The sequence below is a fragment of the Heloderma suspectum genome, chromosome 14, assembly GCF_057233095.1.
Source record: "Heloderma suspectum isolate Gila_16-S chromosome 14, 16-S_ref, whole genome shotgun sequence".
In the NCBI taxonomy this organism is placed as follows: Eukaryota; Metazoa; Chordata; class Lepidosauria; order Squamata; family Helodermatidae; genus Heloderma; species Heloderma suspectum.
Window position 1 is genome coordinate 24,954,546 of NC_139471.1, and position 25,459 is coordinate 24,980,004.

Here is a 25,459-nt window from a genome sequence, read left to right on the forward strand (position 1 = left end):
GAGATGATCAGGGGACTGGACACAAAGCCCTATGAAGAGAGACTGAAAGAGCTGGGCATGTTTAGCCTTGAGAAGAGAAGACTGAGGGCAGATAGGATAGCGCTCTTCAAGTACTTGAAAGGTTGTCACAGAGAGGAAGGCCAGGATCTCTTCTCCATCATCCCAGAGTGCAGGACACAGAATCATGGGCTCAAGTTACAGGAAGCCAGATTCCGGCTGAACATCAGGAAAAACTTCCTGACTGTCAGAGCAATACAACAATGGAACCAGTTACCTAGGGAGGTGGTGGGCTCTCCCACACGGGAGGTGTTCAGGACGAGGCTGGACAGCCATCTGTCAGGGATGCTCTGACATGGATTCCTGCATTGAGCAGGGGGTTGGACTCGATGGCCTTGTAGGCCCCTTCCAACCCTACTATCCTATGATTCATTGGGAAAGACTAGAGATCTTTTCAAGAAAATCGGAGATCTCAAGGGAACGTTTTGTGCAAAGATAGGCATGATAAAGGATAAAGAAGGCAGGGACCTAACAGAAGCAGATGAGATTAAGAAGAGGTGGAAAGAATACACAGAAGAACTATACAGGAAAGAGCTGAATGTCCCTGATAGCCATGATAGTGCGGTCACTGAACCTGAGCCGGACATCCTAGAGAGTGAAGTCAAGTGGGCCTTAGGAAGCATTACTAACAACAAAGCTAGCGGAGAGGGCAGTATTCCAGCTGAGCTATTTAAAATCCTAAAAGATGATGCTGTTAAAGTGCTGCACTCAATATGCCAACAAATGTGGAACACTCAACAGTGGCCACAAGACTGGAAAAGTTCAGTTTACGTTCCAATTCCAAAGAAGGGCAATGCCAAAGAGTGTTCAAACTACCGTACAATTGCGCTCATTTCACATGCCAGCAAGGTTATGCTCAAAATCCTACAAGCTAGGCTTCAGCAGTATGCGAACCGAGAACTACCGGAAGTACAAGCTGGGTTTCGAAGAGGCTAGAGATCAAATCGCCAACATTGGCTGGATCATGGAGAAAGCAAGAGAATTCCAGAAAAACATCTATTTCTGCTTCATTGACTACGCTAAAGCCTTTGATTGTGTGGATCACAACAAACTCTGGCAAATTCTTAAAGAGATGGGGGTACCAGACCACCTTACCTGTCTCCTGAGAAACCTGTACCAGGGCCAAGAAGCAACAGTAAGAACCAGACATGGAACAACCGATTGGTTCAAAATTGGAGAGGAGTACGACAAGGCTGCATATTGTCGCCCTGCTTATTTAACTTATATGCAGAGTACATCATGAGAAACGCCGGGTTGGATGAATCACAGGTCGGAATTAAGATTGCCGGGAGAATTATCAACAACCTCAGATACGCAGATGATACCACCCTAATGGCAGAAAGCGAAGAGGATCTAAAGAGCCTCTTGTTGAGGGTGAAAGAGGAGAGTGCAAAAGCTGGTCTGAAACTCAACATTAAAAAAACGAAGATCATGGCATCTGGCCCCATCACTTCCTGGCATATGGAAGGGGAAGAAATGGAAGCAGTGACAGATTTTATTTTCTTGGGCTCCAAGATCACCACAGATGGTGACCGCAGCCATGAAATTAAAAGACGCTTGCTCCTTGGGAGGAAAGCTATGGCAAACCTAGACAGCATAGTAAGAAGCAGAGACATCACCTTGCCGACAAAGGTCCGTCTAATCAAAGCTATGGTTTTCCCAGTAGCAACGTATGGCTGTGAGAGCTGGACTATAAGGAAGGCTGAGCGCCGAAGAATTTATACTTTCGAACTGTGGTGCTGGAGAAGACTCTTCCAAGTCCCCTGGACTGCAAGGAGGTCAAATCAGTCAATCGTAAAGGAAATAAACCCTGACTGATCATTGGAAGGACAGATACTGAAGCTCAAATATTTTGGCCACTTAAAGCAAAAAGAAAACTCACTGGAAAAGACCCTGACGCTGGGAAAGATTGAAGGCAAAAGGAGAAGGGGACAGCAGAAGATGAGATGGCTAGATAGCATCACCGATGCAATGAATATGAACATGAGCACGCTCCGGGAGAGAGCGGAGGACAGGAAGGCCTGGCGTGCTATGGTCCATGGGGTCACGAAGAGTCGGACACGACTTATCGTCTGAACAACAACAACAATATAGAAGTCTGCAGCAACTGGATACCTCATCCCTACCGGACAAAAAGAGGGCGAGCCACACTACGGCTCCACTTTCTCCCGTACATTCCTCCTCCTTCCTTGAGATCAGCTCAAGAGGCCTTGCCAGTTAGCAGCAGAGCTTTCTCTGTTGCAGCACCCACCCTCTGGAACTCGCAGACCACAGAGATCCATCTGGTCACCTCCCTGTTTACTTATCTGCAACAGCTTGAGACCTTCCTTGGTCTGGAAGGCCTTCTCTCACAGTGGCGACAGGCGGCTGCGAGGGCAGATGGGCAAAAAGAAAATGCTTCTTTACGCAATGCAGAATTACGCAATGCGGAATGGAATTTGCTGCCAGATATGGAGGTGGCTACTAATGTGGTGGTGCCGTGGCTCAGTGGTGGAGCCCCTGCTTTGCATGCAGAAGGTTGTGGGCTGAACCCCTGGTGGCATTTCCACATAGCGGGGCTGGGAAAGGCCCTTCTCTGCCAGTGACCCAGGAGAGCCATTGCTGCCACACAGCATGGACAGGACTGAGCCAGGTGGAGTGAGAGCAGGGTGGGTTCCTACGTTCCATTTGCTGGGGGCAGGCATGGGAGAAGCATCCTTTCCAGCCACAGCCAGACAGGAGTCCCATGAGAAAGTCCAAGGCTCACCTGAAGAGGAGGCAATGAGGCTTATGGAGAATAGGCAAGCCAGTAGCATAATGGGGTCCTCAGCCCACTCCCTGACACCCTCCAAGGAGCTCTGGCTAAGGAAAGCTTGCCAGGCCGCCACGAGGCAGGGACCTGCAGAGGGTTCTGGGATGGACTGTGACGTCACAATGCCCCAGGAGGTTTCCCAGCCAATGGGCAGAACTCCTAGCCCCTTTCCCCAAGTCTCAGCAACATGATGGTATTGTGATCTGCACAGGGGCACAAGCAGCGCTGGGACCCCCCTGCATGCTTTAAAAAAATGGCTGCAGCTGCAGATGTACTGCTCACGTGCTTTGTAAAAATGTTAACTAGCCGAGGTAGAATCATAGGGTGGAAAGGAAATTGATGGGAGGAATTCCTCCCAAACCATGTTTGTTTGGACTTGGGGGGGGGGACATCCCACTCACCCTCCAGTGAGAGACCACGGCTGTAATGGCCTTTCAAAGCCACCTCGTCCTGATCTGCATCATCCTGAGCCGTGGGCAGCCGAAGTAATCTGGGGGCTGGGGGCACTTTTCCTATAACAAAAGGAATTTGGGGATTTTTAGTATGGAAAAAAAGTGATGTGGGGGACCACATACTAGAAGCCTCTGAAACTGAGCATGGTGTGGAGTAAGTGGGTTATTAGTTTCTCTCTCCCACAGTAGAATCCAGGGTGCGGGGAAGTGAATCCAACGAAATGGACTGGAAGTAGATTCAATTCAGACAAAATAGAAGACTTTTTTTACTCATGATGTCCTCTAAACATCTGCATCCCACCCAGCCTTGATTCCCTCTCCCACCCCTGCTCTAGGCAGATTCACTATCAGCCATCGCAAGTGTGCGCAGGTCGATTCCTTCTCTTCCCCAGCAAGCCATTCTCCTCTTCTGGTTTCTTCTGCTTCTGCGTCTTCAACAGACACACGGACATTCCATGTCAAACTGTTCTCAACAGAAACTTCACTGATAGGCTGTGTGAGTCTCTCTCCCGTCTGGTTTCTTTAGGCTTTCTCTCCAGACACGCACGCACGCCACCCTCAACTGCGCTCAGCCTTCTGCATGGTCTGCTGCTGACAGGAAGCTTTGGGAATTTTCAGTTGACCAACCGCTTCTCCAGATGCTGCCACTGAACAGCAGCTGCTGGAGGGAAGGACCAGCAATGGCCTCCAAACTCTGCTGGGGCCCCCCGGAGGCATCTTGCTGCCCACTGTGGGAGGCAGGACCAGGTGGCCCCACAGGGGACTGATCTAGCTGGCTCTGCTCGTGGATTCACCCTCTCAAATAGGACTAAGCTCTGCTGGGACTCAAGCCTGTGACCAAGAGAAGTCCACCGGCACACAGAAGGCCACGGAACAGGTCCCAAATTGGCCAGGTTGTACACACAGTACATCCATTTACCCGGAAGGGAACGGGACCAGGCCCTGGGGAGTGGTGGAGGCCCTGCTTTGCTGCGGAAGGTCCCTGGTGCAATCCCCAGGTAAGGCAGGACCCCCGCCCGAGACCCTGGAGAGCCGCTCCTGCCAGTTGGTGTCAGCAATACGGGCTAGATGCACCTGGGCCAGAGCAGGAGGGGGGCCTCCGGATGAGGCAGCTTCCTGTGTTCTTAATGGAAAGGGAACAGAACAGCCCCACGCGCTTCCCTCTTCCCTCCCCATTTCCCCTTTTGTATCCCGTCTGCTAGATTCTGAGCCTGTGGGCAGGGACCTCTCTTTTGATATCCGTACAATGCTTGGAAAACCACAGGTGCTGTAAAAAATGAAGAATAGCAGCAGCAGCCACAGGAAGCCTGGCCAATGTCTGCGAGGGGGCCGCCTCCACACTTCTGCCTCCTCTCTCCCCTTGGCCCTAACTACCGCGGGCTCATGCCCTCCTCTGCTGTTTGCCATGCTGACGGGTGGACCAGTCCTAGCTGCCAGATTTCCTCAGGTCTCCTGCACATGCATTGCAAGGAAATGCAGCAACAGCAACTGGAGTGGTGGCGGCCACCAGGAGCAACACACCTGGGTGTGGGGCAGCAAGCCGGGTGCTGGGCTGGCCCTCCAGCCGAGATCATGGAATGAAACTACGCTGCAGCCCGCGCTACAAGAAGAAAGCCGTTTTATTATCAACAAAGGTGACAGGCACACGCACACCCCGCCTGCTGAGCCCCACCGTCTCAGGTGCCTGGGCGGAGCCCTGCACCGGCCCAGATCTGTGTCCAGGAGCCTGGCTTCACGGCCACACAGGCACCAAGCAGGCCAGCACTGGAGGGGGAGCCACTGCCACGGAGCGCTGCTCAGCTGCAGCTCTTGGGCAGGCGGTAGACGCCACCGGAGAAGATGAGCCGCTGGTCCCGCACCTTCTTCTGGAGGAAGCCCTGCAGCTCCAGGAGGTCAATCTCCGCCACCATGGGGCCAGTCATCACGAAGATCTTGAGCATGCTGTGGATGCGCTCCAGGGCCAGGCACTCCAGGTTGGTCAGCATCGCCTGGATGTACGACCAGAAGAGCTGTGCAGAGGACAGATCAAAGCCGCGGTCAGAAACGGGGGCTTGTGTGCGCGCAACAGGGTCTGGCACAGAGAGCACAGCATGCCGGGGTGCAGCCCTCCCTGAGCCGCAAGGCTGGCCCCCGGCAGGCTGCTCATGCTCAACCAGCAGCGAGCCCTGGTTCATGCCAGGCAGCTCCTGCGGGTTGGCCTCTCTGCCCTCAGTCAGGCCCCAGTCGACTTGCAGCTTCTTCTGCTGCCTCCCCTCTGGAAGGAAGAGCCTGGAACCCAGGCTGCATCACCAGCTGCCGGACAAGACCATCCCCACCTCCACCAGACCCCAGTTATACTGTGCCTGTGTGTGGATTTTAACTGCAAGCCACTCTTTCCTGGAATGTGGGATATAACATAGAATCATATAATAGTAGGGCTGGAAGGGGCCAACAAGGCCATCGAGTCCAACCGCCTGCTCAGTGCAGGAATCCAGGTCAGAGCATCCCTGTCCAGCCTCGTCTTGAACGCCTCCAGTGTGGGAGAGCCCACCGCCTCCCTAGGTCATTGGTTCCATTGTCATATTGCTCTGACAGTCAGGAAGTTTCTCCTGATGTTCAGCCGGAATCTGGCTTCCTGTCACTTGAGCCCATTATTCCGTGTCCTGCACTCTGGGATGATCGAGATCCTGACCTTCCTCTCTATGACAGCCTTTCAAATACTTCAAGAGCGCTATCATATCTTCCCTCAGTCTTCTCTTCTCTTCTTATAACGTACAACTATATTGCATAAAATAATAAAAATTAAGTCCTAGCTTGAGGGAGAAGCAGGGGAAGCCCAGTTCTTTCACATAACCAGGCTTTGGACAGGGACCTCAGCATCAGTGCTGTAAAGGTCTGCAGTCGGAAGTCCGAAATGTTTACACGTAGAATAGATGACTCAGAATAAGCCATGCCAAACAGACACACCAGCGCAGGTCTAGCACTCTGTCTTTGGAGGGAGCAGGGCCAGGAGCTCAATGGCAATGTGGCCTCGCTTCTCGGGCAGAAGGTCCCAGGTTCAGCCCGCGGCATCTCCTCGGAAGAGGCCGGGAAAAGGGCTTGCCTCTGCCCAAGGCCCTGCAGGGCCACCCACAGTCACCGCTGCAGAGGCAACACTAGGTGAGGAGGACAAGCAGCCTGGCCCAGCAGAAGGCAGCTTCCGCAGTTTCCACCGCACTTGTGGAACGGGATTGTTTTAGGGTGGGACACCCAGCTTGGTGGCAACCAGGCCCAATCACCCGCCTGCCCCCAGTTCACCCCGAGGGGGAAATCCTCTCCCACCCCCAGCACAGGTGGGAGGCCCGAGGGCAGCACCTGCAGCTCCTCCTCCTTCTGGTCGGCCTGCGAGGCCATGGCTGAGTCCCCTTCCTCGTCACTGTCGATCAGCACCACTTTCTCCGCCCGGTCCTTCTGCTCCTCTTCAACCACCGTGAACGTGCCCAGGGGCTCCTCCCGCAGCACCCCCTGCTGCAGCCACAGGGCCATCTTGCGCCGGAGGGGGGCCACCGGCACCTTCAGCACCTCGCTCAGCTCCTCCAGAGTCCATGTGCCTGCAGAGCGGGAGGCGTCATAAGCCAGCACGGGGAGCCGCCTCGGGCACCAAGTGCATGGAGGGAACTCGCCGCGCTTGTGGGGGGCGGCTGGGCCAGGAGCTCCGGGGCTGCGGAGGGCTCCAGGTGGCACGGGCTGCTCGGAGCACCTCACGCAGCAGGGCGGGAAAAGACCCTCCAGCTGAGATTCTGCCACTCGGGGCGGCCGTGGTGGGCCAAGCGGACTCCCCTAGACTCTGCCTGCATCAGCTCCTCACCTCACAGAAGCTGGGCTCCCCCCCACCCTCCCCACTACGATTTACAAACAGAGCAAACGGCTGCTCAGAGAAAGCTGTTGCAGGTTCCTGCACCTCTGGACTTCAGGCCAAGGGTGCTGCGTGCCCTCCCGTCCTCAGCCCAACACCCTGCCTTGCTCTGCACTGCCTATGCGCCCAGTGCAGCTGGTGAAATGCCGCATTGCACAGATGATGCTGTGTGGACTTCTGGAAGAGTCTTTGCAAGACTTCTGCACAGGCAGCTGTCATTCACAGAGGAGAGAAGGCAGCCAGCTGATCCAGACACCCGGGGGGGGGGGCTTCTTGCTGGGCCTTCTTGGGTGACCCTGAGCCCTCGCCTGTGTCCTGCTGCCAGTCGATGCATTCCTCTGTGAGAGCGGCTGCAACCCTTCCCCTGGCAGAGGCATGCGGCGCACTGCTGCAGGCTCCCAAGGGGACCGGAGACTCACCCTGGCTCTGGAAGTGCAGGATGATGGCTGCGTGCACTGGTGACACAGAGAGCGAGAGGGTGCGATCTGCCAGCTCCACGTCCAGGTTCACCAGGCCCAAGTGGTGCTTCCAGTTCAAGGTCCTCATGGCCTACGAGGGACCGGGCAGACAGGGATGCTCAGCTGCCAAAGGCAGCAAAGGCCTTCGCAGTTACCTGACTCAGCAAAGGGGTGAGCGAAACAGCTCTCCCTGGAGGCCGCCTCTGTCCAGGGTGCTTATTATGGGAGGTGGCGCCGTGGGCCTTGTCATCACAGGCCTGCGTGATCTCGTGCTTCTCGCATGCGGGGACTCCTCATAAGAAAATGGGCTGTCTGGGAGCAGATGCCTGGAAGCGACCACACGTCGCTGAAGGGAGGTGCAGCCGGTGGGAAGCGAAGCAACGGCAGCCGGCTGGGAGGGCCAGTGGCAGAACTCAGGCGGCCACGCTAGGGCCTGAGAGCGGTCTGCTGAAGAACAGGGGCCTGAAGAAAAGCTGGGCCGGCGGGGTCTCCCGCAGGTCCTCAGCCAAGCTGAGAAGGGGTTTCCATGACTAAAGAACCCGTTCTGACCTTCCCGTGACACTTTCTGGAGGCCAACATCTGCCGCCCAACGGCTGCTCTCCCCGCCTGAGGCCGCTGCCCCTCTGGACAGGCACGCTTACCTTCAGCTTCTCATATTTCTTGGCGTAGGCCTCCATGGCCTCCTTGATTGGCTCAGGGAGCTCCAGCTTCTCCTCCTTCAGTGGCGGCCAGAACTCGCTGGAGAGGATGACAGCGACGAGACTGAATGGGGGCCGCTCCTCTTCGGGGAGCTTCTGCTCCTCATCGCGAATGTTGGTGTTAATGCGGCGAGAGTCTGCCATGTCCTGACGAGGGAGAACAGGGGCACATGGGAAGCAGCATCAACTGAATTGCCAAGTGAGAGAGAGCAAGGAACAGGGCTCATTCTCCTGGGCATTTCCAGTCATCTGGCTGTGCTCTGCCACCGAGCTACAGCTCCTCTGCTTTCTGTGAAGGTGGCTACGAGAGAGACGGGAAGGGGGCACCTTTCACTGCAAGCCAACATGGGCCCAAAACCAACAACCTACTTTTAACATGACCTCACAGTAATGCATCTGGGCTTCCCCGAATCGCAGCTTCAGCAGTTCCACATTTCGGATTTCCCTACAGCAGAGAGAAGCAAGGGATCTCACATAAGCCCCAAGGGAAACAGAGGCCAAGACCAGACTGTGTTTGGGGGAGAGAGGAGGAGGAGAGGTAGCAACACAAGGTAACAGCAGCACCTGGGATTAGAACCGCCACTGCCATCTTTGCAAGAAGGTGACCTGCCACCTGGTGCCAGCAAATTTGAACTAGGTTCTGGATGGCTCTTGGATGGCTGCAGTCTGTGGCCAAGGGTAGGCTCTATGATTCCCCCTCCCTCCCCAGGCCCAGGAGTGTTCTAGGGCACGCGTGAGCCAGGTGGCTGTCGCTTGTTGCCTTGGTCCTAAAAGATGCAGTTCTCACCACATCTCCTTGGGCTAAAGAGCGGGCTGGAGAGAAGACCAAGGAACCCAACACAGCAGGCCAAGGGAAAGGGCTTTCAGCCTGGCATCCGTAGGCCGCCAGCTGGTCCTCACCTCTCTGCGCTGTAGTTGAACTGGTGCAGCAGTCGGTCAGCCAGGAGCGTGCGGTACTCGTTGATGAACAGGTCTTTGCTGCCATAGATGCTCACCAGCAGGCTGATGATGTCTGAGGAGCGGCGCTTGGAGCTTGACTTTCCTGGTGGGAAAGGGAAGCAATGAAGAGTGGAGAAAGGGGCTCGCTTGCATCGAGAAAGGAGGAAGCCCAGGCTGCCACCAAGAGACTGAAACCATTAAATCCCTGGAAGAGCCATGTGTCATTAAGGCTTAACCCAGGACTGCACACACTTTTGGCCAACTCACACACAAAAAACCTATTCTGCTCTGATTAACTCAACTTCTGTGCCAAGGCAAAATGAAACTCTAAAACCCAAATCAATTATGGAAGTGTTCTTCCACTGCTTAATTTATCCTGCTTCTGGCAGTCACTGGGGAGGCATGAAGACCTCTACCACACACTAAAGCCCCACCACTAGAGCAGTGGGGCGGCCCCTGAGAGCTCATGAGCTTCCAAAGATCATTTGGAGTGAGGTCAGCATTTCAAAGAAATATTTTGACGTAGCCAAATCTCAGGTTTTCTCTATTTTTGAAGCAAGCTTCTAGCTCTTATGGATATGAAGGTTTATTCTATAAATAAAAAGACCTCTGTAGCCATAACAGCTAGGAGCTTTTTCAAACAAGGAAAACCTAGATTTTCCGATATGGTGACTCCTGCACTGGATATAAAAAGGAAACTTGCTGGAGCACAAAACACACACGTTCAAGGTTGCAACTGCTATCTTTGTCATTGTAAACCAGAAAATGGTCAACACATTTCAAAATAAAAGAAACCAAAAGCACATCTTCTGTCAGGTAAATGCATATTTCACTGACCTATTCACTGTCTTCAAATATATTCACAGTCTGGCGAATAAGGAAGTATCCTTTACCTAGATCTTTGCAAAGCAGCTCAACAGGGTCAGTCATTAGACTAGCCAAATTTTTGTAATGGCTCAAATCCCACCTTCTCCCATGGTGTAAAAAGGAAGAGAAACCAAAACAAAAGTACCAGGAGCGTACTGCTCCTGCATCATCTCCCGGGCCTGGCTGCCATGCCTCCCCAGGGTCTCAGGCAGAGGAAGAGGTCTTCCTGAAGGGCTGCCAGGGAGTGAACCCGGGGCCTTCTGCAGGCCAAGCAGGGGCTCTGCCCCGAGCTACAGTCCCTTCCCCAAGGATGCTCCTTCTGTGGCTCTGACTAACCTGGATCAGCATCGACCGGATCAGGTGCCCAGTCCTCTGGTTCAGAGACATCGTCATCGCTCTCCTGGCCGTTCTCCAGGGTCACCGGATCCGCTTTGGAGAGTTCATTGGCCAAGTCGCCAGATCCTTCAGCATCGCCCGTAAGACCGGCCACAATCTGCCGCACTGTATCCTCCCTGGTTCTGTTGGGAGGAGGCACCTGCTTGTCCGCATTATGCACCTAAGCTGGTGTTCCTAACAGCCTTGAGCTCACACACAGACCCACATGCTGCTCCCTTCCAAGGAACGGCAAAGGTTTATAGTTCTGGGAAGGACCTGTGCTGAATGCCCAGCGCTCCTTGAGGGCAAAGCCCAGCAGCTGCAAGGGCTTAAAAGGCCAGCCCGCCCACCCCTGTCTCACCTCAAGTACTTCCTGATGGGTTCGCAGGCCACCTCCAGGATCACCATGGAAGGGTCCAGTTCCCGCAGGGCCTTGATGGCAGAGATGTAGAGGGTGATGATGTCCGAGGTGTTCACTCCTAGGGCAAGGATGGATGGAGAGGGGTATGGGGAGACACAGAAACTTTAACCCTCCCTGCTGGAAGCACAGATGCCCAGGAGACCCCAAGGGACAGAAATGAGAGCTGAGATGATGGGAGGGAGAGCCCAGCATCTGTCCTGAGTTTCTGAGGTTGGTGTACCTCAGTGGAGGCCCACATCTACTTCTGAAAGGGGCAAAGGTAGATGCTGGCACTGGCTGCCGTGGCTGAGGGCATGGCCAGCACTAAGAGCCTCACAGGGCGCTCAGTCTAATCCGTTATACACACCAAGCCATCCGAATTCCGGGTTCAAAGTGGTATTCTTTTGCTGGGGCTCCCCAAGGAATCTGTGAGCTCTTCAACTACACTTCTAATGGGCTTTCTAAACTTTCAAGAGTACCCTGAGAGGTGGGACACTGTTGCTTCCTTTTTACACACAGGGAGCGGTGGCTAGAAGAGGGAGAGGCACACGGCCCAACCCATGGCAGGAGGGTGGCTGGGATCTGAGCCAGGTCTCCTCACACCAAGTCCAGCACTCAGTCCATATCCGTTGCTGCCTCATTGGCCAGTATCGCTCACAGCCAGCAGCAGAGCTCCCCTTCGTTCCTCCCAAAGCCACCACCTACGCTAGAGGCCCCCCCTCCACCTGGAGTTCCACAAGTGAACTCTGCGGTGGTGCCAAGAAGTTCCTGCCCTTTTCAGTCCGGAGCCTCCTGACAAGAAGTTTCACTGAATGATCCTGGCTTTGCCATTGTGAGAGGGAGAAAAACCCACTTCCTCCACACCTTTCAGGCCGGAGACAAGAAGGGTTCAAACGCTCACCAGGATGGAGAAGCCGCAGCTCCAGGGCACTTTTCAAGGAGCTCAAAAGCTGTTGCCGTTGATTAGTTCTTTCCAGACAGTACTTCAGGTCGTCCACCGCCGGCTTCGACTCTGGGAAGTCTGCAGGCCAAAATGCAGAGGAAGGCATGAGCAGGCCAGCCCCGCAACACTCTCGCCGCGGAGCATTTGGGAAGGAGAAGCACTGCCTGCTCGCGCCAAGCAGCACGTGTCTGTGGCACCAGGGGGCTGCAGGGAAACACACAGCATGGAGTGTTCGGGGGTGGGACCGATCGCCCCAAGCAGCGGCATCGAGGCTGTGCATTCTGCGTGCTGCCTGTGCGCTATTCTCTGTAATCCCAACAGCAGCCCTGTGAGTGCTGTGAATGTAAAATGTTTTTATCCTGACTTTTGATGTCAAGGTATCATAGGGGGCTTAACTACTCAAAACATTAAAAATAGTAATTAATAGAAATGTACCAAAAATGCACAATCAGTGCAGGGTCAGCAAAAGTAGTGCAAAATCAATCCAATGTGTCTGTGCTGGTGGTGGGGAACGCGGGGGAATGAGAGACAAAGGCGAGGCAAAAGCAACTCCCGCTGCCACACCTCTGATGATGCTGAAGAGCTCCTCAATGCGCATGGTGGCATACAGGCGGTAGAAGAACCTCTGGACATGGCACCGCCAACGCTTCAGGGTGCCGCTGGCCTCAGGGCCGGGATGGGCACGGGCATTGTCCTGCAGAAACACCCGGCTGAGCCAGCCAATCACTTTCTCGATCCACTGCCGGATGAGGACAAGGGAAGAGATGATCACTGATGCCGCCAGACACTGCTGCGCATCCAACACGCCAAGCGATTCACAGAGCTGCCTCTCCGCCATCCTCGCCCGTGTGAGGAAGCTGGATTTTATGCCCTTCGTACGACGGGGAATTTAAGTTGAGGCTGACTGGCCACCAGGGAGCCTGGTGGCTGAGCACCAAGGGGATCCGAAGGGAGACGGTCTCCATCGGCAGCCATTTCATGCGGCTGCACGCGAGGAGGCGGCGTGAGAGCGAGAGCGAGCCTCCCTCCCGCCACCTCCGCTGGGCTGTCTGCCACGCTCCCCGCCCCCAGCCGGTTGCAGCTGTTATCTGGGCATTGCTACCTGCGTCTGCTCACTGTCCTCTTCCCTCCCCATCCCTTTTTTACTTTTGTACCTCGTCTACTGAACTGCATGCCATTACTTTAAACTGTAAGTTGCTCTGAGTGCATTGGCAGAAAGGCAGCATATAGATGTAACAAACAAACTCAGCCCCCCATAACGAAACATCAGTAGCCTCCTTTTGCTCTCCCTTGGAACAGTCCTGGTTGCCACGGCTTTCTGCAAAGCCAGCCACCCGAGGAGAATGGCTGCCTCAGAAAGAAGCCTGGGCTTGTGCCTTCTGCCTTCTAGCACGCGCCGTAGGAAGCCAGCCAGTTGGGGATTCTAATCCCACACCAAAAGTACAGCTAAAGCTGGGTTTGAGGACACAGAAGTTCAAAGACTAGACGGGACGTGATTTGTCCACCTGCCAACACACATTTGAGACAAAGAGATAACCTGAAAGGAAGCCAAGGATCAATTCCTCTCCGGTTCAAAAATGTTTCTCAGAGAAGACCCCTGTTCCACCACTAGATTTCCCCCTGCAATGTCCTGGAGAAGGTTCCAATCCGCCCCAGATCCTGTGTGAACCAGTCGTCAGCCCTAGAGGCCTCAGCAATGGACAAGGCTCCACAGCAGACAGGCTGAAGTAGAATGAGGGTCACCCGGAGGACACCATGAACATCACAGCTTGAGAGTTCTGTTTCAGGAGCACCCCATCGCCCTGGAGCAGCCTCAGCACATGCCACAGGGAAGAAGGTGCCCTCCTTGGCCAAGGCCGCCCTGCTCACCTCTTGAAACTCAGTCAGGAAGGAGCGCTCGTATTCTCCCCGGCACCTCCACTCCATCCGCTCTTCAATCATCCTGTGCAGGATGCTGGTGACGGCGTCAGCACTCACCCGTTCCAGCAGGTTCAGCCTGTGACTGAAGGGACAAAGGAAGGGTCTTTGCTCTGAAGTCACAATGGGGAGGGCGAGGCGAGAGGAGGAGAATACACCCAGAAATCCCCTCCAGATATATTAAATAACCTAAACACCTTAGCTGGCTGAGAGGGTGCTGCCCTAACCATTTTCCTTTTCTAAAAATGTGAACAAACCTGCTCTCACTTTTACTGCTGTGTCCTATTAGCTCTTATCCCTTCCCTCCTGCTCAACTTGGAATATCACGTTTATGAGTTACAGATGTGCATGTGTGCAAATGGCACAATGGTCTTCTAGTGTAATTTCTATTGTTTTGCTTTGATAACAGCTACAGCTCAACCTGTAACTTGTTTGCTTCCTTGTTACACCTTGACATGTAAAGGGGAAAACATTCCCAGCACAAAGCCTTCATCCTTATCTTCAAAGTCTGTGGCTTTGCTCTCTCTTAACTCCTTTATATTCCAGTATATCTCTGCCTATGACCTTTGCCCCTCCAGCTCTGCCACCCCAGGTGCCTTTTCTCCCTTGCTGGCTCTTGCACCTGGAACTCCCTCCTGGAATAGCAGTGTGCTGCCTCCTCCTTGTCTCTCCCAGTAAATTGCTTATGTCACTGTAAAGCACCACGCACACTGATGGCCCTATCTACGGAATGGTACCAACAAGGTGGCCTTTGGCACAACACTCTTATCCTCAGCACCATTCTGCAATCCAGGGATAATGCTACTGGCTTCCCTTTCCAGGGTCACTGTAAGAACTACCTATTTTACATTGCTTTATTATTTTATTATTTATTATTGCATTTATATCCCGCCTTTTTTCCTCTTGCAAGGAACCCAAGGCGGCTTACATTATCCTCCTCCTCTCCGTTGTATCCTCACAACAACAACCCTGTGAGGTAGGTTGGGCTGAGAGTCTGTGACTGGCCCAAAGTCACCCAGTGAGCTTCCATGGCCAAGTGGGGACTAGAACCCGGATCTCCCGGCTCCCAGTCTGTCACTCTCACCACTACACTACACTGGCTTTTAGAAATCCTATGTCGTTGTTCAATATAAACATTCTTAAGGTGGCTTACACAACAAAAGATGAAACAAATATCCTAAGTATCAGCAAGAGAAGATTATAAAGCAGCAGACAAAACTGACTAGCAGCTGTCCTAAGGCCCACTAGGTCAGCCTTCCCCAACCAGGTACCCTCCAGATGTGTTGGACTACAACTCCCAGCATTCCCTAGCCAGCAGCTGGGGGATGCTGGGAGTTGTATTCCAGCACATCTGGAGGGCACCCGGTTAGGGAAGCTGCTGTCTTGAGATCACAGTGCAAGCAGCATTTGAACTCAGGCCTTCCCAGCCCACAGAACACCCACAGACCACTCCAAAGCACAACATATCCTTTCATGCCATGCTGGCTATTCAGTTAAGCAGGAGCAAGACTCTCCTGGTTTGTGTTTTATGCCATTCGATGGGCCACGAAAGCTACCCACAGGATCTCATTGAGCTGCTGGAACTGCTCCATGGCTGTGGGGCACCAACACCGGTCCTTCTTACAGCCACAGCCCACGCACTGCCGGCCCCCTCCTCCTGGCTCCCCCTCTTCCGCCTCGCTCTCCTGCTCATTTTCACTCATGCTGCTCTCTCCCTCGCTTGCTCGCTCCTCGCTTCTCTTCCACTGCCGCATGTAGATCTTGAAGCTGCGGCTGTAGAATTGTTGGATCATCTCCTGGAAGGTCTTTGTGGTGGAGAAGAAGAGGATGGCTCGGAACATGGTGTAGACTTTCTCCCGCAGTCCCTGGGAGCCCACCCCAAGGAGCAAGCCTCCTCTGGTCCATTTCTCCAGAAGGCCCAGGCTGTGCAGATAAGGGTCCAGGCGGCACTTCAACAGACAAAAGGCATCCAGGAGCAGGAGGGAGCACTGTGGCTCTTCGGCAGTGTTTTCATACTGCGCAATGCAGTTCCAGAACTCAGGAGCAATATTCCCCTGAAGGTCGGTCTGTAAAACTTCCAAGAACCATTCCTCCAGGACCGAGTGCAAGTCATGTCGCTGCAGAACTTCCACGGCCGCCTGCAGATCACTGTCCCTCAGTGGCCCTGCCAAGCCAGACCTGGGCGCCGCCTGGAGAGCAAGACAACTCATTTAGTATCAAAGCTCAGCCTCAAAGATCAAGATTTGATCTTCGAAGAAAACTGGCCACTATGTGGGAGACGGGCTGCATGCCACTCCCAGGATCCTGGGCACAAAACTTCCCCAGAGCTGCTACCCAATACTTGAGACGAACCAACACAAACGACCTGTGGCCAGGATATAGCTTGTCCCTTCCCATAATCCTCCTCAGCCCCATTAAGGCTGTGACCAAACAGTCCATATCCAGAACTGATCCTATTACAAAGCAGGCAGCCCATTTCAGGCAAGACAGCAAGTTATTATTTGAAGACAGCAAATTGTTTAGTCAATTGTTATATTCTATAACTGAGGGAGGGAGAGAGGTGCCATTAGGATTTTCTGCCTCCAGAACCAAATCTTTATGTCTCCGTCACCTGCCTCGCTACTCAGCATTAGCACATGCCTATTTCCTTAAGGAATATACCTTTTCAAACTACCACAGCTTTTCTTACATTTTAAATTTCACAGAGAGTAAGAATCCCCCCATTTGCTCAGCCCCTTCTCTCCTGTGCATGACAGGGCTCCCTCTCTGAGCACAATTTGTGCCAGATTGGGATCCCCCTCCCCACCTCATCCCTGCCACAAGGGCTTACCTTTGCTCTGCCAAATCAACCTGGTTGCACATTTGCACATGGGCCCACCCATCCCATCCCATCTGACAGGACAGCTCATATACTTTGCTTTCAAACGCCCCCCTGCCCCCCACCATGCCATGTCCTGCTTTTCTTGTCCTGGGCTCCTGGATCCCCCTCTCACTTGTGCTCGAGGGTTCTCACACACACTTCCCCCCATGTACTCTGTGCCTGCTGTGCCACCAGGCACCCCACTTTTACCCTGTTCCGAGGACAGTCCTCCATATAATTTTTACTTGGGTGTGTGTGTTTGTATCCTGTGTGCCAACTATACCTCTCACACAACTTGCACCAGGAGAAAACTTGTACCCTTTTGCCGCTGCACCCAATTTGTGATCAGAGATATCCCCCTCCCGTTTACTCCACTCCTCCAGCAATTTGTATCGAATGATCCACCAATTTCCTTGCCCTCCTCCTCCACCAATGGATCTCAACCTTGCACCCAGAACTGGGACCTGAGGAAAAAGTTAATATAGCCCCCAAATCCCTTCTAAATTCCACTGTGCCACCCTTTACGCTGTGGATAAGGACGTGTCCATTTTACTGCACCCCATATCTTCTGTGTAACTTCACTGTCACGTGCATTGTCCCAACGTGCCCCCTCCTTTGCCACACACCCTCCAGCCCGCATCCCCAGGCCATGGGGCATGTCCCAGTTTGCGCCCAGGGGGCCTGCTTTTATCCACACTCCAGAAATCCTATATGCCAATGCAATAAACAAAAATAAATAAACTGAAGCCCTCCCGTCCCAAACACAAATTGCGCCTAGGAACGCTCTGAATCTCCCCACCCGCACCACGGATTTGGCCCCTGGACGCCATTTCTGCCTCCTCGGACTGACCCCTCCCGATTCGCACTTTAGGTGGCCGCCTTTTACACCCCCGGACCTCCATGCCACTTGCTCCCCCCCCCCCACAGCTATGCCCAAGAACACCCCTTCCGCTCCCGATGCCCCCTCCCAGCCCGCCAAAATCCCCGCATGCCAATCGCGCCACAAAGAGATGGGGGCATAACGTGGGCCAGGACCCCCCTTCCCCCGTACCAGGCCGAGGGCGGCGGGCGGCACCAGACCGGTGCTGAGCGTGTGCCAGGCAGCCGAGAGCTCCATGGCCGGGCCGGGCCGGGCGCGCGGAGACGAGGCGGCCGTTGGAGCAGGAGGCGGAGCCGGGGCGGAGGGAGGAGCGGCCGGGAGAGAAAGGCCGAGGGCGCGGGAGGAAGCAGGCCGCGGCCGTTGTCGGTGTTGCCGCGGCCGCCGCCAGGCCCGGCGATGACCCAGCAAGGGGCCACCCTGCAAAGCTACAACAACGAGCTGGTCAAATGTGAGCGGGCGGCTGCGGGAAGAGTAGGCCGCGCGTTGCCATGGCGACAGGGCCTACCTGGGCAGGCGGAGCGGGGCAGGAGGGCGCTGTGGGGGGGAGGGGCGGAGGGTTGAGTTTAGGAAGCGGGCTGTTGAGCCCTCCCGCTCTCCACACCGGCGGGGGCGGCCCGTTGCCCTCCAGATGGCCTGGAATGCAATTCCCATAATCCCCACCACTGGCCGCGTTGGCCAGGGCTGAAGGAGTTGTAGCCCAAAACACCTGTGGGTTTTCTAGATCTAAAGGGCAAGTTTGTGGAGGGCCACAGGCAGCGTGCATAGGCCAGAAGTTGAGGGATACAGGTTGAAAGGGCACACGGTTAGACACGCACAGGATATGCGCCTTGGGGGTAGGAGGTGGTGATCCAAGAGCAGGTGTGCGTGCGCCTACACACACTCCCCACAGCAGTGAGGAAACATGGCGGCTGCAATGCCAACAACCACTTGTTGCAAAAAATGTCCCCGTGGACAGACCTGTCCCCCATTCCCTTGAGTCGTAATTGCTACCCTAGAGTGTCACATGGGATGAAACAGCCCATGGTGCAGACCATGTCTGGAGATGTGACCAGGGAGAGGGATCGAGGTGCAGCTGTCCAAAGCCCCCTGAGCAACACTGACTCTGCTCTCCTGCTTCCTTAGGTATTGAAGACCTCTGTGTCAAGAGGGATGAGCTGAACAAGCAGATCCGGCTGGAGGAAGAAGAGAAGACCAAACTGCAGAACGACATCCGTATCCTGACAGAGAGGTTGGCCCGCATTAATGAGAACCTGGCCCGCAAGATGGCCTCCAGGAACGAGTTTGATAAAACCATTGCTGAGACAGAGGCTGCTTACATGAAGGTATTGGCTGCGGGAGCTACCGTGTCTTGGCTTGCATTTTGTCTTGGCTTGCATTTCTCTAAGGTAGCTGGGGCAGTGCAACAAGCAAGCTACTTGCCCCTTGCCAAGGTGGCCTCATGCTAGGCTCGGGTTTCAAAAATGTGTATTCAAATCAACGCAACCAAAATCTATCACGGCCTTCTCAAAATTAAAGAACTTTAAAAAATAAAGGGCAGTAGCTTTAAGGCAAGGTTCTTGGAGGGGGGCAGGGGAATGGTGCCTCAAAGGATGCCACAGAAGTCCTCTTCAGGTAAACAGCCACTGTCATTTGAACTAACAGGTGATGGAAACAAAGTGCCTGATAAGAACTTCCCAGTGCCCATATTATTCTCACTCATTCTATGTGGACGAAATTGCATGCTCCTGGGAGCAATTTCTTCTAACCCACATCATTTGCTCCCATACACTTTATTTCTTTATGCATAGAGGGACTGTGTCTTGCCTGAGGTGCTAGGAGAAACACACTTTCCTTCCTGGTCCTCTTCATCCTTTGCTCATAATCTTTCTTAGCCAATCCAAGCACTCCTTCCGTTCTTAGAGCTTCCAGAGATCCTTATTCTCCTCTCTGGAGCCCATAAATGTTTCTCCTGTGCAGGAATTCCTAGGGTTCCTTTCCTAAGACACTATTTTGCACATTTTTCCATGGGGGCAAAAAGTCAAGTTTTTTCAACTAAGCTTCCCCTTGTCCGATCTGCCCCAAATTTTGCACGTAGATAGCTACATAATTTTCTGGCAGATTAGCTAGGTTTGGTGCATAACTAAGCTTATTATGGGACGTTATCAGGAAAAAGGATTCGCCCGTCGTGTAGAGCCTCATGGACGGAAGTTAGCATTGCCCTTTGAGATATAGGTCCGTGGGGCTCTCTTCTAGTGCATAGGCTATGGTAGAAAAACATTTTGACTGTGAAAATTTGAGAAAAAAAGTGAAAAGGTATGACTAACTGCCTGTCTCATTAAATATTAATGGAAAGCTGTCAAATTTGCTGGGCTGGGAAAGAATGGGTTAACTAGCAGTGAGGTCAAAATCCAGCAAGACTGGTCATGATTGGAGGACAGGGATTTAAAGGGGCCCTCTGGAGCCCAGGACAGAGCAGCTTGATCCAGGTCAATCAATCAAGGCAGGGAGAGGGGATTACAGGGGTTGTGCCCTGCCTCTGCAGGATGGTTAATTCGCATTTTTTGTGTCCACAGAATTATGACTGAATAAAAAGGGGCAAGGGAAATGCATTTAAATCTGTGCTGCCACATTGTGTAACAATGTATTTGGGCTCGGTGTGTGTGTGTGGCGGGGAGGGATTCGCAAACTGATAAATTCTTACGTGTGCAGGTGTGTATGTTAAAATTGACACATGAAAGCTGGTTAATCATTTTTCCAACCATAATGCCAGCCCCCTTTCAAACCATGATGCGCCTTGGGCAAAGGGGCCAGCACATGTGTGGCAAGCGACGAAGGGCAGGAGACCACTGGGATGCAGACGTGACTGTTGAACCACGGGGCTCTGGGACCTATCAGTCAACAGTCAGAGTGCTTGGGCCTGTGAGATATTATGCATGCCAAGTCAGTTGCCCCCTCATGCCTGAGTGAAATCAGCTGAGGGAAAGCCAGCAGTACAGGGGTTAACAGGTTGGCACCCATAGGCTCCACTTAATATCCCACTTCCCATTTGTTCCACCACCCCCTACCCAGTGCCACTGTCGGCAGTGAAGGGGATAACAGCTTGAGCACTGGTTGGCAGAGAGGAAAGCCAGTGCCCACAACAAAAAGTTAAGTTTGCCCCTCATTGGGCCGCAGCAGCATGGCAAGACAAAACAGTCGTGTGTCCCATCCCCGCCCCGCCCCCAATAGCCTCCACTCCATTTCTACATGCCTATAGGAGTGTAGGACCGAATTTTAGGCAGCTCCAGTCACTAGCTACAAATGGTATCACATTGTTGATGTTAATAGGGTATCAGTGGCTGAGGATACATTTGTAGTGGCTTGTATTTAACTGGGGATGCATTTTCAGCTACAATGTAGCAACTGATCATTGAAGCCTCTAAAGCCAGCAGTCTCCAAACTTTGTTGATCACACATCCCAATCAGTAAAAGATTTTTGAGCACGCACCCCCACTATATGTATTTATAAATGATATACATGTACTACTACGAATATGTTATGTATATTATAAAACATACACAAAAAATAGAAATTAAAAAGGATGAGATAAAGATGAAAAACAATATTTTTAAAATAATTTGTTTTATTTTTTAATGGTACAAAAACTTTCTGCTCTCACTAAAATAATTATTAATAACATTTCTTAGAGCAATGTGACTGAATATGCTTCATTATTTTTGAAAATCTTGGTTTAACACTTCGTGATATAGCGATTCGAAGGTCTGGTTCTAAGTGCAGTTTATTTTGATACTTGGTTTTAATGGCTGTCATAGCTGAAGAAGACACCTCACAAAGATACGTAGATCCAAATGGAAGAAGTGCGTCTTTGGCTGCGCTTACTACATCATGATACTCATTTTTCAGTCCCATCCACCAATTATGCAAACGTTTTTGTTGAAAGTCAGCTAGTAAACTTCCATCTTCCCAGATGTCAATCAGTTGTTCTTGCAAACTAATTGGAAGTTGTTGCATTTTAATATTTTTAACCAATGGGTTCAAAACCCACTGAAACTCTTCATCTGGAAGATTTTTAAACAGGTTAGACAATTCCATTTCCACATTTTTTAAGTGTGCAGATGTGAGCATTTGTATAGGCCACACACATCGTTTTCGGCAACAAAATCACGTACTGGTGGAAACATTTCCAAACATCCATTTTCAAAGTGCTCTCTCCATAGCACGAGTTTCTTTCGAAAAGCAGTTACTTTCTCACTCATTGTTAAAACGTCACCGTTACCTTGAAGGGACAGATTAAGTGTGCTTATTTTTTCAAAAATATCTGCTGGGTAGCATTCTACCGACAGCCGCTGGTCATCCCAGGAAAGGTCAGCAAATGTGTTCCAAATTTGCTCTCCTTTGGCAGGGTGGCAGCTGCTCCAGTGCCATGGCCGAGAAGCAACTGCGCCTTCCTCCGCCGTGCCTGGTGAATACCGGCACGGTTGCTTTCTGTGGCTGTGGCAGAGGCAGGATAGGGCTGGAACCGAGAGAGAAATGCCACAGAGCTTCCCTCTCAGCTCCTGTCCCATCCTGCCACAGCCATCATTGCACACCGGGGCAGTAGGAGGTTGTTCAGTTATCAGGCAACTGGCGCACCCCAAAGGATCATCTTTGGAGACCACTGCTCTAAGCCACTACAATGGGTATTGCCCCTGCAATACTATATGGTGCTAGCAGCTTCCGCTGATGGCACAAGATTGGGAGAGCTAGGAAAAACAGGGTGGTATAGGCTATAGGGGCCGTTACCCCTGTAGTGGTGATGCAGCCCATTGGGGGGGGACTGTTAACCCTTGTACTGCTGGTTGCTGGCTTCCTCTCTGTATCCCAACATCCTCTCTGCTAGCCAGCACTCAGGCTGATAACCCCTTCACTGCTATAGGACTATAAGCAGCCTGATCGTCAGGCAATTATTTATTTATTTCATTTCTATACCACCCAATAGCCGAAGCTCTCTGGGTGGTTCACAAAAATTAAAACCCCAGAGTGCAGCATAAAACAATATGAAAGCTTAAAACCACAATATAACAGTACAACCAGAATAAAACCTAGCAGCAGTGAAGTTTTAAAACACCAGAGCTAGAAGGTTAGGAAGCTAAAATGCTAAAATACTGGGAGAATAAAAAGGTCTTCACCTGGCACTGGAAGGAGAACAATGTAGGCTCCAGGCGAACCTCTCTAGGGAGCTCATTCCACAGCCTGGGGGGCCACAGCGGAAAAGGCCCTCTTCCTGGTAGCCATGCACCTCACTTCCTTTGGTGGGGGCTCCCTTAGAAGGACCCCTGAGGATGATCTTCGAGTCTGGGCAGACAAATATGGGAGGCAGCGATCCTTCAGATAACCTCACCCCAAGCCATTTAGGGCTTTGAATGTTAATACCAGCACTTTGAATCTGGCCCGGAAATGGACTGGCAGCTGGAAAAGTACTGGTGTAACATGATGCTCATTGTCCAGTCCCTGTTAACAATCTTGCTGCCCTATTTTGGAATAGCTGAAGTTTCCAGATGGTTTTCAAAGGCAGCCCCGTATATAACACATTGCAGTAATCCAGACGAGAGGTTATCAGAACATGGATAACTGTAACTAGGCTATCTATGTCCAGATAAGGGCGTAGTTGGTACATCAGCCTACGCTGATAAAAAGTGCTCTGTGCCACTCAGTCCAACTGTGCCCCAAGTGACAATTCTGGATCCAAAAGCACCCCCAAGCTACAAACCTAATCCTTTAGGGAGAGTGCAACCCCCTCCAGAACAAGTTGAACATTACCTAGCCGGGCAGATGAACCACCCACTAACAGTACCTGTCTTGTCTGGACTGAGTTTCAGTTTATTGGCCCTCATTCAGTCCATTACTGTGCTCAGGCACTGATTCAAAGCAGCCACTGCCTCACCTGAGTTTGATGAAAAGGAGAGGTAGAGCTGGGTGTCATCTGCATATTGATAGCTCCTCAGCCACACCTCTGGATAACATCCCCCAGTGGTTTCATGTAGGTGTGAAACAGCATAGGAGATAAAACAGAGCCCTATGGAACCCCATGGCATAATTGCCAAGGCACAGAGCAATAATCCCCCAGCACCACCTTCTGGAATCGGCCATCCAAGTAGGAGCGGAACTGCTGCAGCGTAGTGCCTCCAACTCCCAATCCAGAAGGTCGATGGTATCGAAAGCCACTGATAGGTCCAGGAGAATCAACAGGGTCGCACTCCTCCTGTCCCTCTCCCGGCAAAGGTCATCCACAGGGCGACCAAGGCAGTTTACATTCCAAAGCCAGGCCTGAAGCCCGACTGAAATGGATCTAGATAATCCATTTCATTCAAGAGTGCCTGGAGTTGTCTCGCAACCACCCGTCAAGCATCTTGCCCAGAAAGGGGGTGTTGGCCACCAGCCTATAGTTCTTAACGTCCTCTGGTTAGGCTTCTTCAGGAGTGGCCTGATTATCACCTCTTTTAAAGAGGCTGGTGCCACTCCCTCTCTCAAGGAGGAATTTACAACCTCCAGGTACAGAGAAGGCTACAGAAGCAGACACCCAGAAATGCTTAATCAATATGAAATGAGGGGGCAACTCTGACTTGGTATGCATAATATCTCACAGGTCCGAGCACTCAGGCTGTTGACTGCTAGGTTCCAGAGCCCTGTGGTTATACAAAAAAAAGTTATACAAAAATTATTTTCCCAACTTTTGTGGGTTCAGTTCAACGATAATTCACAAACCATCATAGGCTTTGTCACTGATATCATAGGTCTTGTTAGGAAGGGTGTGGAGACTCTGGTGTTTATCAACACTGCAGTTGTAAAAGATTTCCCCACATATAGAGCATGGGGATACACCAGCCCACCCCCACACAATCTTTCTCCTATGCAGGAGTTCCTAGGATTCCAGTCCTAAGACATGGCTTCTCTTATACAATACTGGGGTAGACAGATAATATACAATACTGGGCTAGATAGACAAATAAGTCTAATCTGGTACAAGGTAGATTCCTGTGTTCCTTTTGAAGTGCCAATCTTTAATATACTTTGGAGATTATTCTTGTTTTGGAAAGACTGGCTGGTGGTTGTTTAGCTAATGCAGCTGAGGTAGGGCATATCTGTGAGCTGCCTAGAGGACTTCTATTATGGGATAGCTATATAAATACAGGAAGGAAGGAAGGAAGGAAGGAAGGAAGGAAGGTAGGTTGGTTGGTTGGTTGGTTACTAATGAAACCTGGGGCATAACTAAATTACACAAGCATGTGTATAAAAATCTGTTTGGCTGCTTTTTTCTCTTAAAAAGCACATGCACCACTTTAGGAAGAAGCAACATGGAGCTGAGACGTGTGTGGAACTCAGTCAGCTCCCTACACAGGCATGCTTTACAATATACACACAAGAAACAAAGAACAAAAACTCAAGACCAAGCTGATATTCCAAAGTGATGTGTATGCAGATATCCACATATATTTTTTCCTACTTCCCAGATCTTGGAAAGCTCCCACACACTGCTCAATGTCCTGAGGAAGGAAGCAGGAAATCTCGCCAAAGCCACAGAGTCAAAAAACCCCACAACTAAAGATAGCTGAATCCTTTGGTTTGAGTTACCCCGCCATTGGTCTTTGAGGGGTTAACTCAACACTCGCCTGGGAGCTGCGCAGGCACTGCTCGATTTATAGGTAGAACAATGTGTAATAAAAGTGTTTCATTTTCTTAAGGCTTCGTTTTGTCGAACAGAATGTTTTTTGCTAGATTCCATTGAACGGATAAGCTTACGGGGCAATTATTCAGCAAGCGCTTCCCATCGTATGCTAGAAAAGGTTTCTGCTCTTAGGGCACAAAGAGCACATCCTTGGATGAGAAGACTCAAGCGGTGTGTGTGATGCAAGCTAGAAAGGAAAAGAAGATTAGCCTAACAGAGACAGAACTGCAGTCAGACCTCCTGTGCTTTTAACTAGTGCTGTG

At 52.0% G+C, this 25,459-nt stretch overlaps 3 protein-coding genes across 6 annotated transcripts in view; 1 reads left to right on the forward strand and 2 right to left on the reverse strand.

Moving 5' to 3' along the window:
• The window catches only part of LOC146335843 (uncharacterized), a 20,479-nt gene extending 16,989 nt beyond the window's left edge, over positions 1-3,490 (reverse strand). For both annotated transcript variants that reach the window (XM_084820573.1, XM_084820572.1), the window contains exon 1: positions 3,250-3,490. In XM_084820573.1, coding sequence (XP_084676699.1) covers positions 3,250-3,421 — 172 coding nt within the window. In that variant the 5' untranslated portion in view covers positions 3,422-3,490. The remainder of the gene's footprint in view (positions 1-3,249) is intronic.
• On the reverse strand, positions 3,277-17,793 carry ANAPC2 (anaphase promoting complex subunit 2). 3 transcript variants are annotated; one of them, XM_084820554.1, is made up of 15 exons: positions 17,683-17,793; positions 15,332-15,960; positions 13,724-13,856; positions 12,419-12,593; positions 11,813-11,932; positions 10,873-10,990; positions 10,473-10,654; positions 9,231-9,372; positions 8,700-8,775; positions 8,274-8,477; positions 7,594-7,723; positions 6,634-6,869; positions 5,160-5,309; positions 4,822-4,900; positions 3,277-3,360 (listed from the first exon to the last, which is right to left on the reverse strand). In XM_084820554.1, the coding sequence occupies exons 1-14, from the start codon at positions 17,746-17,748 to the stop codon at positions 4,871-4,873; spliced, it is 2,391 nt and encodes a 796-aa protein (XP_084676680.1). In that variant the 5' UTR covers positions 17,749-17,793; the 3' UTR covers positions 3,277-3,360; positions 4,822-4,870. The 3 variants fall into 3 exon arrangements, with proteins under 3 accessions (XP_084676680.1, XP_084676679.1, XP_084676681.1); XM_084820553.1 differs by lacking the exon at positions 3,277-3,360 and having other exon boundaries at positions 4,896-5,309; XM_084820555.1 differs by lacking the exons at positions 3,277-3,360; positions 4,822-4,900; positions 6,634-6,869; positions 7,594-7,723 and having other exon boundaries at positions 4,902-5,309.
• Positions 17,794-17,821: 28 nt separating this feature from the next.
• Positions 17,822-25,214, forward strand: SSNA1 (SS nuclear autoantigen 1). The gene is made up of 3 exons (XM_084820577.1): positions 17,822-17,959; positions 18,634-18,833; positions 24,982-25,214. The coding sequence occupies exons 1-3, from the start codon at positions 17,908-17,910 to the stop codon at positions 25,081-25,083; spliced, it is 354 nt and encodes a 117-aa protein (XP_084676703.1). The 5' UTR covers positions 17,822-17,907; the 3' UTR covers positions 25,084-25,214.
• The last annotated feature ends 245 nt before the right edge of the window (positions 25,215-25,459 follow it).

What these genes read in the sequence shown, in the direction of transcription:
- ANAPC2 (XM_084820553.1), bottom strand. Translation starts at nt 17,748, where the DNA reads ATGGAGCTCTCGGCTGCCTGGCACACGCTCAGCACCGGTCTGGTGCCG. An exon ending in CGCCCGCCGCCCTCGGCCTG is followed by an intron (nt 15,961 to 17,682) that starts GTACGGGGGAAG and finishes CTTGCTCTCCAG; the next exon opens with GCGGCGCCCAGGTCTGGCTT. An exon ending in GCTCTTCAGCATCATCAGAG is followed by an intron (nt 11,933 to 12,418) that starts GTGTGGCAGCGG and finishes TTTGGCCTGCAG; the next exon opens with ACTTCCCAGAGTCGAAGCCG.
- SSNA1 (XM_084820577.1), top strand. Translation starts at nt 17,908, where the DNA reads ATGACCCAGCAAGGGGCCACCCTGCAAAGCTACAACAACGAGCTGGTC. An exon ending in CAACAACGAGCTGGTCAAAT is followed by an intron (nt 17,960 to 18,633) that starts GTGAGCGGGCGG and finishes CTGCTTCCTTAG; the next exon opens with GTATTGAAGACCTCTGTGTC. An exon ending in CAGAGGCTGCTTACATGAAG is followed by an intron (nt 18,834 to 24,981) that starts GTATTGGCTGCG and finishes CCTACTTCCCAG; the next exon opens with ATCTTGGAAAGCTCCCACAC.